The sequence below is a fragment of the Zalophus californianus genome, chromosome 13, assembly GCF_009762305.2.
Source record: "Zalophus californianus isolate mZalCal1 chromosome 13, mZalCal1.pri.v2, whole genome shotgun sequence".
Lineage (NCBI taxonomy): Eukaryota > Metazoa > Chordata > Mammalia > Carnivora > Otariidae > Zalophus > Zalophus californianus.
The window spans coordinates 14169109-14182063 of NC_045607.1; the positions used below are offsets into that span (position 1 = coordinate 14169109).

The 12955-nt window shown below is 44.0% G+C and overlaps 1 protein-coding gene across 1 annotated transcript in view; it reads left to right on the forward strand.

Annotated features, from left to right (window-relative positions):
• CDK5RAP2 (CDK5 regulatory subunit associated protein 2) overlaps nucleotides 1–12955 on the forward strand; it is a 176367-nt gene that overhangs the window by 96110 nt on the left and 67302 nt on the right. The window contains 2 exon segments of the mRNA XM_035723765.1: nucleotides 4529–4624; nucleotides 6512–6699. Coding sequence (XP_035579658.1) covers nucleotides 4529–4624; nucleotides 6512–6699 — 284 coding nt within the window.

Genomic DNA, 12955 nt, shown 5'->3' on the forward strand with positions numbered 1-12955 from the left:
TTTCTAATTGCTGTTATGTTATAGCATCTTATGTTATCTTATGATTTACCTTATGAATGCGCTGAAATTTAACTACCCGCCTCATTATTGTTGGGTATGTAGATTGTTACCCGCGATTTACTACTTTAAATTACCTGATGAATGTCTTTGGACACAAATCTTTTTGTGGATTTAGGTTTGTTGTGTTTTTTCCCCTAGACTGTATCCCCAGATATGTAATGGCTAGGTCAAAAGTACAGATAGAGATGGATACAGCTTTAAAATAGGCACATGATTTATTTTCATGTAGCCTCCCCCTGCAACTTTTAATTTGACGGAAGGCATAAATAGTAGGAGGCCCTTGATGTAGTTTGTCAGGTTTGTCCTCAAAATGGTTGCCTGGAATGGGTTCCCTCCAGCTGGATGAGGACAGTGCTTACCCCTGCATGTGGGCGATGCACTTCAAAACCAACCAAACAAACAAGACTGAGGACAGGTGTCCTTTGGTTTTTAAAGGGCATTAAAATAATCTCTAATCAGTTTGCTCCTCTTTCTTTATGTTTCTTTACTGGTTATTAATTATAAAATGTGGTTGAGAATTGATGTACAGGAGTGATTGGAACAGCTTGCAGTCAGAGGGGTGAGCCTTGCAAACCACAAACCCTGTGATGTGTGAAACTATCCCTGCTAAGGGGATACATGTGTGAGTGTGCAGAAAGAGCTAGTCTCTCTTAATATTTACTTATGTCATCAGTTTTCGAAATAGCTAGAAAACAAGATTTTTTTTTTTTTGGGGGCATGGAGGGAAAACAGGGATTGAGGGGCATAATTTAATTGAATGTAGGTATTTGAAAGGCTGCCGTGTTGAATAAGAAATAGACCTTGTGTGACTCTAGAGGACAGACATGGTACTCAGAAGGAGGAGATGCTTGTTAAATTCTGCTGTTAGTAGCAGAATAAAATTTAATTTGTCACAAGCAGATTGAATTTCATTAAAAGGAGGAGGTTTCTAAGCGTTTGACTTCATAAGTTAGGAATTTTACATGATTTATAAAGAGCCCTTGGCCCAGTGCCTGGCATGTAGTAGGCACTCAGTAAAACAGTTAATTTAATTTTTTTGGTAAGTTAGTGGCAGAGTTGGGACTAGAACCTTCTTCTGACGTTGTTCAGTGTTCTTTCCATGACACCATGGGGCAGTGCTTCTAAAGTTTAACGTGCGTGTGACTTTCCTGGGCATCTTGTTAAAATGAAGATTCCGGTTCCATGAGCCTGGCGTGGGGCCCGAGCGTCGGCATCTCTCATAAGCTTCTGTTGCTCTGAGGAACGCCCTGGAGTCGCGAGACCAGCGGTAATGCTGAAAACCTTTTGGTCTCAGCTCTCATTTTGAAAGACTCTTGGTTCATTCGTTTGGTCTTTCAACAGTGTTTTAGCGCGCACCAGGCGTTGATGTTAGAACTGCCCCAGCCAGTGTGGAATGCAGAGAGGCAGACGGTACTTGCCACCGAGAGAGAGAGAGAGAGAGAGAGAGAGAGAGAGAGAGAGAGAGAGAGAGAGAGAGAGAGAGTGTATGTGTGTGTGTGTGTGTGTGTGTGTGTGTGTGTGTGTTGGGGGTGGTGGGAGCTGTGGAGGAAGAATGCAGAGTGCTAAGGGAACACAAGGGCAGGGGTCCGGCCTTCTCTTTTGAGGTCGAGGGAAATTCTGCCTGGAGTAGGAAGGGGAACCAGCAAAGCGGATCAAAGAAGAACAGCCCAGGAGGCTGGGGTGGAAGCAGGAGAGTGCAGTCGTTATGGAGCGGCGTTTTCGGGAGGGGGTGTTTACGAGGGCCAAGGACTCTCAGAAGACAGGAGAAGATGGCCGAGAAGTTGCCACTGAGTCATTCACTCATGTGGAGTGAGGGACATTTCTCTGGGTCCACATTTAATTTCTTGGCCATTGCTGGAAATTGAGTTTACTTTTCATTTTGACCAAGTCAGCGGACGTAAAGAGAAACGAAAGTTAAATCTTTATTTCACTGTTTTGGGTAGTGGTGTGGTGGTGATTCTGGAAACGAAGATTGACTTTTGATATTTCAACTTGGAATGGTGTGAGTGAACACTGTTTTGCTTAGCTTAACTTATGGGGGGCCCTTCCTTTATCCACAGGCCCGGGGAGGAGCTTCTCTGTGCCTCTTCCCTAAGCCCATGTGTGTTCTGTCTCCTGTATTAGAAGATCATTGGGGTTTCACGTGCAGTTTCTTGAGTGTTGGCGACAAAAGCCACACTGCAGGAGGTGGGGGTAGACAATTGTTTTAAGAAGCTTGGAGAGAGGCAGAGAATGCTCAGTGACCAGAGCTGTTGGAGAATCAGAGAGAGACTGTTGTTGTTGTTTTGTTTTTTAAAAGGTGGGAGAGACTTTCCCCCAGCATTTTATCCTGAAGAAATTTAAACACGGCAAAGAGAAGAACCTGACAGTGAATACCCACATACTCACCATCTAGATTCTCCTGTTAACATGCCCCACTTATCCATCGTCACTCCATCTTATCTTTTTGATAAATTTTAATGTAAATTACAAATACCAGTACACTTCCTTCCTCTGAAATAACTTCCACACGTGTATCCTAACTTCAGTGTATGTTTATGGTTTTTTTTTTCTTTTAAGGTTAAGTTTACATATATTGAAATATAGAAATTGTAAGTCTGTATTCACTAAGTTTTACAAATGTATGTTCCTTTGTAACCCACACCTCCTCAAGACCCCTCGTGTCCCTTCTCATCGATTCTCGCTGCTACCCCCAGCCATTTTTCTTCTTCTGTCCCCCCATGTGTTAGTTTTGCCTGCACTAGACTTTCACATAAATGCAGTCATCATGTAGACTCTCTTTTGTGTAAAGCTTCTTTCAGCATACTGTTTTTGAGATTCATCCATGTTATGTGAGCCAACAACATGTTCCTTTTTATTGCTCAGTAGTATTCCATTGTGTAAATATATTAAAACTTGTTTATTCATTCTGCTGTTGACGTACATTTGGATTGTTTTGGGTTTTAGATACTATGATAAAAGATATGAACATTCACATACAGATCTTTACGGGGACATCTGTTTTCATTTTTCTTGATGAGTACCTTGGAGTGGAATTCCTGGGCCTTAGGGTTATTCATTTTAGAAGATATTGCCAGTACTTTTTCCACAGTAGTCTAACTAACCTTTTGTATTCCCACCAAGTTTGATAGTCCTAGTTGGTCTCTATCACTTGAGAATGTTTTAATGATGAGGGAAGATGCCAAGAGAGGGAGAGGAGCTCCTCATCCATATGTAGAAACTTTTATGCCTTAGTAAGCATGTTCACACCTTCGCTAGCCTATTTAATGCTCGATCGTTTGGGAAACTCTGATTTGTAAGGTCATCTGTCCTGTTTGATCCCGATGGCAGATTTGGATATGGTTAGGTTGAATGTGTTCTGGTCCTGGAAAGTTTTCTATAAAGTGACTTCATGAAGTCAGTTTGCTTTGTTTTGTTTGCTTTCTTCCAAAATAAGGATTTCCTATAAAGGGAACATCAGAAAAAATGTAAGTTGGTCTGGGAAAAGTATGGACTAAATGTAGGAATTCATAAATAAAACTGCAGAGACAGCCTTATAAATCTTGTATGTATAACATGGCCTGCCAGTGACTCAGCACTGTTTGTGGATTTGACATTTTAGTGTAGAGCTTACAGTTTCATTGGTGAGGTGAGGTTTGGACTGATGACCTCCCTGGGGGTGGCCACCCCTCCTCTCCGTTTTTATTTGGTTTAGTCCAGGTGCCCCAGGACTAGAATTTTCGCCCTTCCAGCCAGCTGCAATCTGGCCCTCTTGAGAACATGTGCTGGCCATCCTCACAATGCAGAAGCTTTGGGATTTGCACTTCTTTAAAGCATTAAGGATTTCTGCAGTCTTTATAGAAAACTGTTCTTCATTTCCAAAGCATACAGTTATCGTTAGGCAAGCTCGATACTCATTAGCGATGAGGACTTTTTGTCAGCAAGATGACAGCGTGGCTGGGACTGTCCATCTCAGATGTGTGACAGTCCAAAAAGAGGTTTATGTCCTGTGCTAAATAGGAGAGGTGATGCATAAATCGGGCACAGCATAAATTTCATTTACTGCCTTCTTGCTATTTGATATTTTCAATTCCATCAATAGCTTTTTTCCAAAATCTTGTTACTGTTATATAATCTGAAAGTGAATTTAGCCATGGCAGGAATGGCAGCCGCACAACAGACAGCATATCAATTTACAGCAGCTCAGGGAAGGCCTTGCGAGGGCAGGGGGAAGTGGCTTTCGTTATTTCTTGGGGACTTTGTCCTTCAGTTATGCCCGATCCTAGGCAGCTGTGTGTGATTTGCTAGAACTAGCATCGCTAACTTTGGTTAATTTTTATTTCATTGGCTTTGGCATTCGTTTCTGCCTCCTTTTTGGTTTGTTTTTTGTTTTGCATTTAAAAAAAAAGACATCAGTGACTTATTCATACATATTCATGCTGAGCACTTTTTTGGGTTGCATTTTCACACCATTCCATGCTCCGTGTAGCTTCTGGCTAGCAAGGAGGACGAAGACACGACCAGAACGGGAAAGGATGATGAGAATAGTTTCCTGAGTGACCAGCATTTGGAGCAGAGTGACAAGGTAGGAACGTGGCAGTCAACTCCAATTCCATCCTCCCCCTCTGTGCCCAAGCCAGTCTTCCAGTTTAGAGTGAATCCACTGGCTCTTCTCTTCATTCTGCCTGTCTCGAGTGCCTGCTGGGTGTCAGGGGAGATCAGAGATGCTAGGTCTCTTCCTTCTCGGGAGTTACAAACGTGGTGGTAGAGCCAGTCGAGAAACAGCAAGACGTGGAGTTGCCAATAAAAACAGGGTTGTCGTAAGAGAGAAACCGGCACTGGATGTTGGGCTTGGTCAGATCTTTAGAGATCTAACCCCACCCATTCGTTTTATGCATTGGAAACAGACCTCTGAGGGGAGGGGATTTCTCCAGGGCACAGGGTAAGTCAGTGGCCGAGTTGGGACATGAGCCCGTGTCTCCGGACTGATGTGCAGTCCCGGATCATTTGCAGTATAAGGACCCTCTTCTCAGGGGCCCCGTCCAGTCTCCCGACCTGGAACCCAGCTTAGTGTCATATGGAGGCATTGTTGAGAATTTGGCTCCTTCAGAGAACGTTCCTCCAGTCACATGGATACCGGGCATTCGGGACAAACATTCTCCGAGGTTGAAAGAAGCCAAAGACTGGGATGCAGCGGGGCAGAGGAAGCTGCACATTTGGCATTTGTAACCTTCAAGGTGTTTAAGTTCTTGAGGTCATGAATGCAAGATCACTAAAATGTAGGTGGTTTTGGAAAGCAAAGCCATTCAAAGTGAGGGATTTTGAATTAGATCTGATTTTGAGTCTTGGTCTTTATCTTTGTGACCTCAGTTAAGCCTTGCTTCACCCCTAAGCCTGAGTTTTTCCATCAGTGACGATAGTAATCCGTCCTTGCTGGAGTTTTTGTGATATTTAAATAGAAAGATATGTGCCAAGTGCTCAGTAAATGCTCTCTCTTTGTATTATGATAGTCCAGACTTTTCCTTTTTTGGAGGTTACTTATTTAGATGGATTTAATAACTAGATTGGTGGCAAACAAGACCCTATAAATAACAGCTCATTTGTATGGGTCTTGTCTTCCATTTAAAAATCTTAATCATTTTACAAGTGTGAGAGAGGGGTGTGATGGCTATAGTGTGTATTTCACAGCAGTAACGCAGTCAAGGGGAGTTATTTATAGACTGGTAGAAGACATTTACAGCTTCGGAAAGGGGGGGAAAGAATGCTAATAGCAGCGCCTCAAGACATGCCCAGTACAAGCTTTAACTAGATGTATCCTTGGTACCACTCCTCTGGGGCCCTCAGTGACCCCAGAAATTGGATCCGTAAATAACATCTCCCTGGGAATTAGGAACTCTCTACTTTCCTAATGAGACAAATCAAAGTCATGTTAATTAGGATGTCTCTGTAAAGAGTAAGGCGCCTTTCTGATATATAACGGGGAGGAGGACACATCGCAAGAGGTAGATAGATAGTAGATGTCCGAAGCATCGTTCGTAGTGTGGCCTCCGCACCCTTCTTAACTCACTCACAAGGAGTGGGCTGGGGTGGGGGTGGGGGGTGGTGGTGGTGTGTGTGCACATGGTGGGCGGGACACTGTGCCAGGGCCTTAGGTGAGTCAGTCATCTCATTTGATTCTCACGGTCACCTTGGGAGGTGACATTACTCTCCCCATTTTGTGGATGAGGGAAGTGAGGGTTGAGGAGAAGTGGTGTGAACCTCTCGGTGCTCTTGCAGGAGCATCTGCCCGCCCAGCGGCAAGGCACTTGTGTGGACCTGCGAGCCAGAGCCCGCTCTCTGCCCTGTCCCGCTTGCCTTTTCCCTCCAGCTTGCTTGCACTGCTCATTCCCGCTTGGTCTCTTTCCCTCTCCTCCACGTACGCCCTTTCTCTCTTCCAAGGTCCATATTTTGACCAAATACTCTTGATTTGCAGGTCATGGAGGATTATTCCAAAGGGGGCTGCAAAAACGGATACTTGAAGCACACAGATTCCAGTATTCTAGACTACGATGGAACCCACAAACCTGGCTGCCCCGGAGACCAGAGTCTAGAAGATGGCGAGCTCCTGAACATGCTTGCCCCTTTTTTCAACGAGAAGGCCACATTGTTACTGGAATCCAGGTAGACATGGGGCCCCGGCGTTGCTTTTTCTCTCTAGTTTGAGGGGAGAACAAACTCATTTTGCTAAATGGATTTAGATGGCGGTGCTGTGTAATTTAGCTGAGCGAGCCCCTGAAATGTCTTGGAAGGCATCTTGCCAGTCATGCAATTAAGTAATTAGGCTGTGTGCTAGTGGCTGGGAGGGGACTTCAGCAGAGCCTCGTGCAAGCCCATTATAAAGAGAGAAAGAAAACTTTCCTCTGAAATTGGTCCTGGGAGCCCTGGGAAGGGCTGTCTGCCTGTCAGCGAGAGGACTCAGTCCTACTGGAGTCTCTTCCAGTTCCTGCAACAGCTTAAAAACTGCCATTGTAGTCGTGACTCGCTGTTTTTATGTTGAGCTTGAACTTCAGTTCTCTTCTCATCGTATCTGCTGGGAGTCATCATATGTGAGGGAATACTTCAGGGTGTTTGCCTTAAAACAAAAAAGGAGAAACATTCAGTACATTTGTATTTTTTAACATTAACCCTTCGGGAGGAGATTGTCCCCCTTGCACATTCTTTCCAGACCATCGTAACAGCTGCTTGGGCTTTGGAGCCAGAAGGAGCCGTGCCTTCCTCTCTCAGGGCCCCAGTCTCTCTGACCACTTCCTCGGGTGCCGTGAGGATTAAGAAAGTGCACCGTTTAAGGAAAATGGCAGGCGGGTGGTGTGTGTTCAATAAAACTGTCCAGTTCTCCTCCAGTGTAGGTAGAGAAATGGAGCCGCTAACCCTTGCCCATGACTCTTCGCAAGAGCCAGGAACCCTACTATTTCTTACATCGTTGGTGGACTAAGCCTCATAGACATTCTTCAGCTAAAAAAGGACTGGAGTGTTCTGTTTTTGTGAGCTCAGGCAGGCCAACCTTTCCCCAATCCCTGGCATCTGTCCAACACTTTTCTAGCTCCTGTCCTCTTGGGGCACCTGTCTAGTGGCCCTTCTGGTTAATTATCACAAGGAGTTAGGTGACCATAGTCAGCGCTTGAGAGAGGGAGGGTTTTCTCAGTGTCAAGGTCCCGAATGTTCCATCAGAGTTCGAAGATGCAGCTCTCTGAGGACTGCCTCGGACTGCACAGGGTTGACGTGAGCCGGGGCAAGTCTGGTGGGCTGCAGTGGGCATGGGGCCAGCTGGGGCACGTGTGCCCCCTGCTGGTGGGCTGGAGCTTCTCAGCCCCAGCTGACCTTTGTGGCTCCCAGCCTTCCAGTCTTTCAGTGGAAGCCCCCAAACTATTCTGAATCTCTTGATTTTTTAAAAATGTAGACCTAGTTACGTTTTTTAAGAAAGCATTTTCTGCCTGCCGGGCAAGCTTGTGACATCTCTGGTTCAGTTCCCTGTGCCCTGGAGGTATCTGTTCCATAGGCTTCCGGACCAGGTTGGCCAGTTGTAGTGTTAGAAAAGGTTTTCTCACACCAGCCTAAACCTGCAGCCCTGATCTTGTTCTCTGTACAGCTGTCATTCACGGTGCACTGCCAAAGCCCATGACCGTGGAGTCATGGCTCCGCAGGTCCTCCCGGAGGCCCAGCCGTGGTCTGCACCCCCTCCTGGCACACACATGGGGCATCGCGTGCCCAGTCTCATCTTAGCCTCACACCGGCTTTCTGCATGCTGCTCCTGGTGAGCTTCTTTTTAAAGAAGTGGGAGCTGACATGTGGGGACTTGACATTCCCTTATCTAGTAAGTGCTAGAGCCATTGGAGAACTTTCTGGAGGAGCCTTTTACAAAGACTCCTTGGGGTAACCAGGATTTGATTGATCAGAGAAACACTAATCTTCTGCTTAGGAAATCCCTCTTGGCCCCAGCCGCCACCATCTCTTGCATGGATGCCAGCAACACAGCCATCTCTACTGTCCATTCTCCATAGGGCAGCCATAGTGATCTTTTTTTTTCCCCATAAATAAAGTTTTATTGGAACATAGCCATGCTTGTTCATTTACATACTGTCTGTGGTGGAGTGGAGTAATTACGACAGAGATCATGTGGCCCACAAAGTGTAAAATATTTACTATCTGGCCCTTTATAGAAAAGTTTTTTGATTTTTTTTTTTTTATTACCATTTGGAACGACATGGATGGAACTGGAGGGTATTATGCTGAGCGAAATAAGTCAGTGTAAAAAGAAAGACGTGTATCATATGACCTCACTGATATGAGGAATTCTTAATCTCGGGAAATAAACTGAGGGTTGCTGGAGTGGTGGGGGGTGGGAGGGATGGGGTGGCTGGGTGATAGACATTGGGGAGGTATGTGCTATGGTGAGCGCTGTGAATTGTGCAAGACCGTTGAATCACAGACCTGTACCTCTGAAACAAATAATACATTCTATGTTAAAAAAAAAAAGAAGATAGCAGGAGGGGAAGAATGAAGGGGGGTAATCGGAGGGGGAGATGAACCATGAGAGACTATGGATATTGAAAAAGGGACTGAGGGTTCTGGAGGGGAGGGGGGTGGGGGGATGGGTTAGCCTGGTGATGGGTATTAAAGAGGGCACGTTCTGCATGGAGCACTGGGTGTTATATGCAAACAGTGAATCGTGGAACCCTACATAGTAATCTTTTTTCTTTTTTAAATAATTTTATATTGTTATGTTAATCACCATACATTACATCATTAGTTTTTGATGTGTTCCATTATTCATTGTTTGTGCATAACACCCAGTGCTCCACGCAGAATGTGCCCTCTTTAATACCCACCACCAGGCTAACCCATCCCCCACCCCCCTCCCCTCTAGAGCCCTGTTTGTTTTTCAGAGTCCATCGTCTCTATTGGTTCGTCTCCACCTCCAACTTATTCCCCTTCATTCTTCCCCTCCTGCTACCTTCTTCTTCTTTTTTTTTTTCTTAACATATATTGCATTATTTGTTTCAGAAGTACAGATCCGTGATTCATCAGTCTTGTACAATTCACAGCGCTCACCATAGCACATACCCTCCCCAATGTCTATCACCCAGCCACCCCATCCCTGCCACCCCCCACCACTCCAGCAACCCTCAGTTTGTTTCCTGAGATTAAGAATTCCTCATATCAGCGAGGTCATATGACACATGTCTTTCTCTGATTGACTTATTTCACTCAGCATAACACCCTCCAGTTCCATCCACGTCGTTGCAAATGGCAAGATCTCATTCCTTTTGATGGCTGCATAATATTCTATTGTGTATATATACCACATCTTCTTTCTCCATTCATCTGTCGATGGACATCTTGGCTCTTTCCACAGTTTGGCTATTGTGGACACTGCTGCTATAAACATTGGGGTGCACATACCCCTTCGGATCCCTACATTTGTATCTTTGGGGTAAATACCCAGTAGTGCAATTGTTGGATCGTAGGGTAGCTCTATTTTCAACTGTTTGAGGAACCTCCATACTGTTTTCCAGAGGGTTGCACCAGCTTGCATTCCCACCAACAGTGTAGGAGGGTTCCCCTTTCTCCACATCCCCTGCCAACATCTGTCGTTTCCTGACTTGTTCATTTTAGCCATTCTGACGGGTGTGAGGTGGTATCTCATTGAGGTTTTGATTTGGATTTTCCTGATGCCGAGCGATGTTGAGCACTTTTTCATGTGTCTGTTGGCCATTTGGATGTCTTCTTTGGAAAAATGTCTGTTCATGTCTTCTGCCCATTTCTTGATTGGGTTATTTGTTCTTTGGGTGTTGAGTTTCATAAGTTCTTTATAGATTTTGGATACTAGCCCTTTATCTGATATGTCATTTGCAAATATGTTCTCCCATTCTGTCGGTTGTCTTTTGGTTTTGTGGACTGTTTCTTTTGCTGTGCAGAAGCTTTTTATCTTGATGAAATCCCAATAGTTCATTTTTGCCCTGGCTTACCTTGCCTTTGGTGATGTTTCTAGGAAGAAGTTGCTGCGGCTGAGGTCGAGGAGGTTGCTACCTGTGTTCTCCTTTAGGATTTTGATGGACTCCTGTCGCACGTTTAGGTCTTTCAACCATTTGGAGTATTTTTGTGTGTGGTGTAAGGAAATGGTCCAGTTTCATTCTTCTGTGTGTGGCTGTCCAATTTTCCCAACACCATTTGTTGAAGAGACTGTCTTTTTGCCATTGGACATTCTTTCCTGCTTTGTCAAAGATGAGTTGACCATAGAGTTGAGGGTCTATTTCTGGGCTCTCGATTCTGTTCCATTGATCTATGTGTCTGTTTTTGTGCCAGTACCATACTGTCTTAATGATGACAGCTTTGTAATAGAGTTGGAAGTCCAGAATTGTGATGCCGCCAGCTTTGCTTTTCTTTTTCAACATTCCTCTGGCTATTCGGGGTCTCTTCTGGTTCCATACAAATTTTAGGATTATTTGTTCCATTTCTTTGAAAAAGGTGGATGGTATTTTGATGGGGATTGCATTGAATGTGTAGATTGCTCTAGGTAGCATTGACATCTTCACAATGTTGGTACTCCCAATCCATGAGCATGGAACGTTTTTCCTTTTCTTTGTGTCTTCTTCAGTTTCCTTCCTGAGTATTTTATAGTTTTCTGAGTACAGATCCTTTGCCTCTTTGGTTAAATTTAATCCTAGGTATCTTATGGTTTTGGGTGCAATTGTGAATGGGATCGACTCCTTGATTTGTCTCTCTTCTGTCTTGTTGTTGGTGTATAGGAATGCCACTGATTTCTGTGCATTGATTTATATCCTGCTACCTTACTGAATTCCTGTATGAGTTCTAGCAGTTTTGGGGTGGAGTCTTTTGGGTTTTCCACATACAGTATCATATCATCTGCCAAGAGTGAGAATTTGACTTCCTCTTTGCCGATTTGGATGCCTTTGATTTCTTTTTGTCGTCTGATTGCTGTGGCTAGGACTTCTAAAACTATGTTGAATAGCAGTGGTGAGAGTGGACATCCCTGCCGTGTTCCTGACCTTAGGGGAAAAGCTCTCAGCTTTTCCCCATTGAGAGTGATATTCGCTGTAGGTTTTTCATAGATGGCTTTTATGATATTGAGGTAGGTACCCTGTATCCCTATACTCTGAAGAGTTTTGATCAAGAAAGGATGCTGGACTTTGTCAAATGCTGCATCTATTGAGAGGATCATATGATTCTTGTTCTTTCTTTTGTTAACGTATTGTATCACGTTGATTGATTTGACGATGTTGAACCAGCCTTGCAGCCCAGGGATAAATCCCACTTGGTCGTGGTGAATAATCCTCTTAATGTACTGTTGGATCCTATGGGCTAGGTATTTTGGTGAGAATTTTTGGCATCCATGTTCATCAAGGATATTGGTCTGTAATTCTCCTTTTTGATGGGGTCTTTGTCTGGTTTGGGGATCAGGTAATGGTGGCCTCATAAAATGAGTTTGGAAGTTTTCCTTCCATTTCTATTTTTTGGAACAGTTTCAGGAGAATAGGTATTAATTCTTCTTTAAATATCTGATAGAATTCCCCTGGGAAGCCATCTGGCCCCGGGCTTTTGTTTGTTGGGAGATTTTTGATGACTGCTTCAATTTCCTTAGTGGTTATAGGTCTGTTCAGGTTTTCTATTTCTTCCTGGTTTAATTTTGGTAGTTGATACATCTCTAGGAATGCACCCATTACTTCCAGGTTATCTAATTTGCTGGCATAGAGTTGCTCATAATATGTTCTTAGAATTGTTTGTATTTCTTTGTGTTGGTTGTGATCTCTCCTCTTTCATTCATGATTTTATTGATTTGGGTCATTTCTCTTTTCTTTTTGTTGAGTCTGGCCAGGGTTTATCAATCTTGTTAATTCTTTCAAAGAACCAGCTCCTAGTTACGTTGATCTGTTCTACTGTTCTTTGGTTTCTAGTTGATTGATTTCTGCTCTGATCTTTATGATTTCTCTTCTCCTCCTGGGTTTAGGCTTTATTTGCTGTTCTTTCTCCAGCTCCTTTAGGTGTAGGGTTAGGTTGTGTATTTGAGACCTTTCTTGTTTCTTGAGAAAGGCTTGTATTGCTATATACTTTCCTCTCAGGACTGCCTTTGCTGTATCCCAAAGAGTTTGAACAGTTGTGTTTTCATTTTCATTGGTTTTCCATGAATTTTTTTTAATTCTTCTTTAATTTCCTGGTTGACCCATTCATTCTTCAGTAGGATGCTCTTTATCCTCCACGTATTTGAGTTCTTTCCGACTTTCCTCTTGTGATTGGGTTCTAGTTTCAAAGCATTGTGGTCTGAAAATATGCAGGGAATGATCCCAGTCTTTTGGTACCGGTTGAGACCTGATTTGTGCCCTAGGATGTGATCCATTCTGGAGAATGTTCCATGGGCACT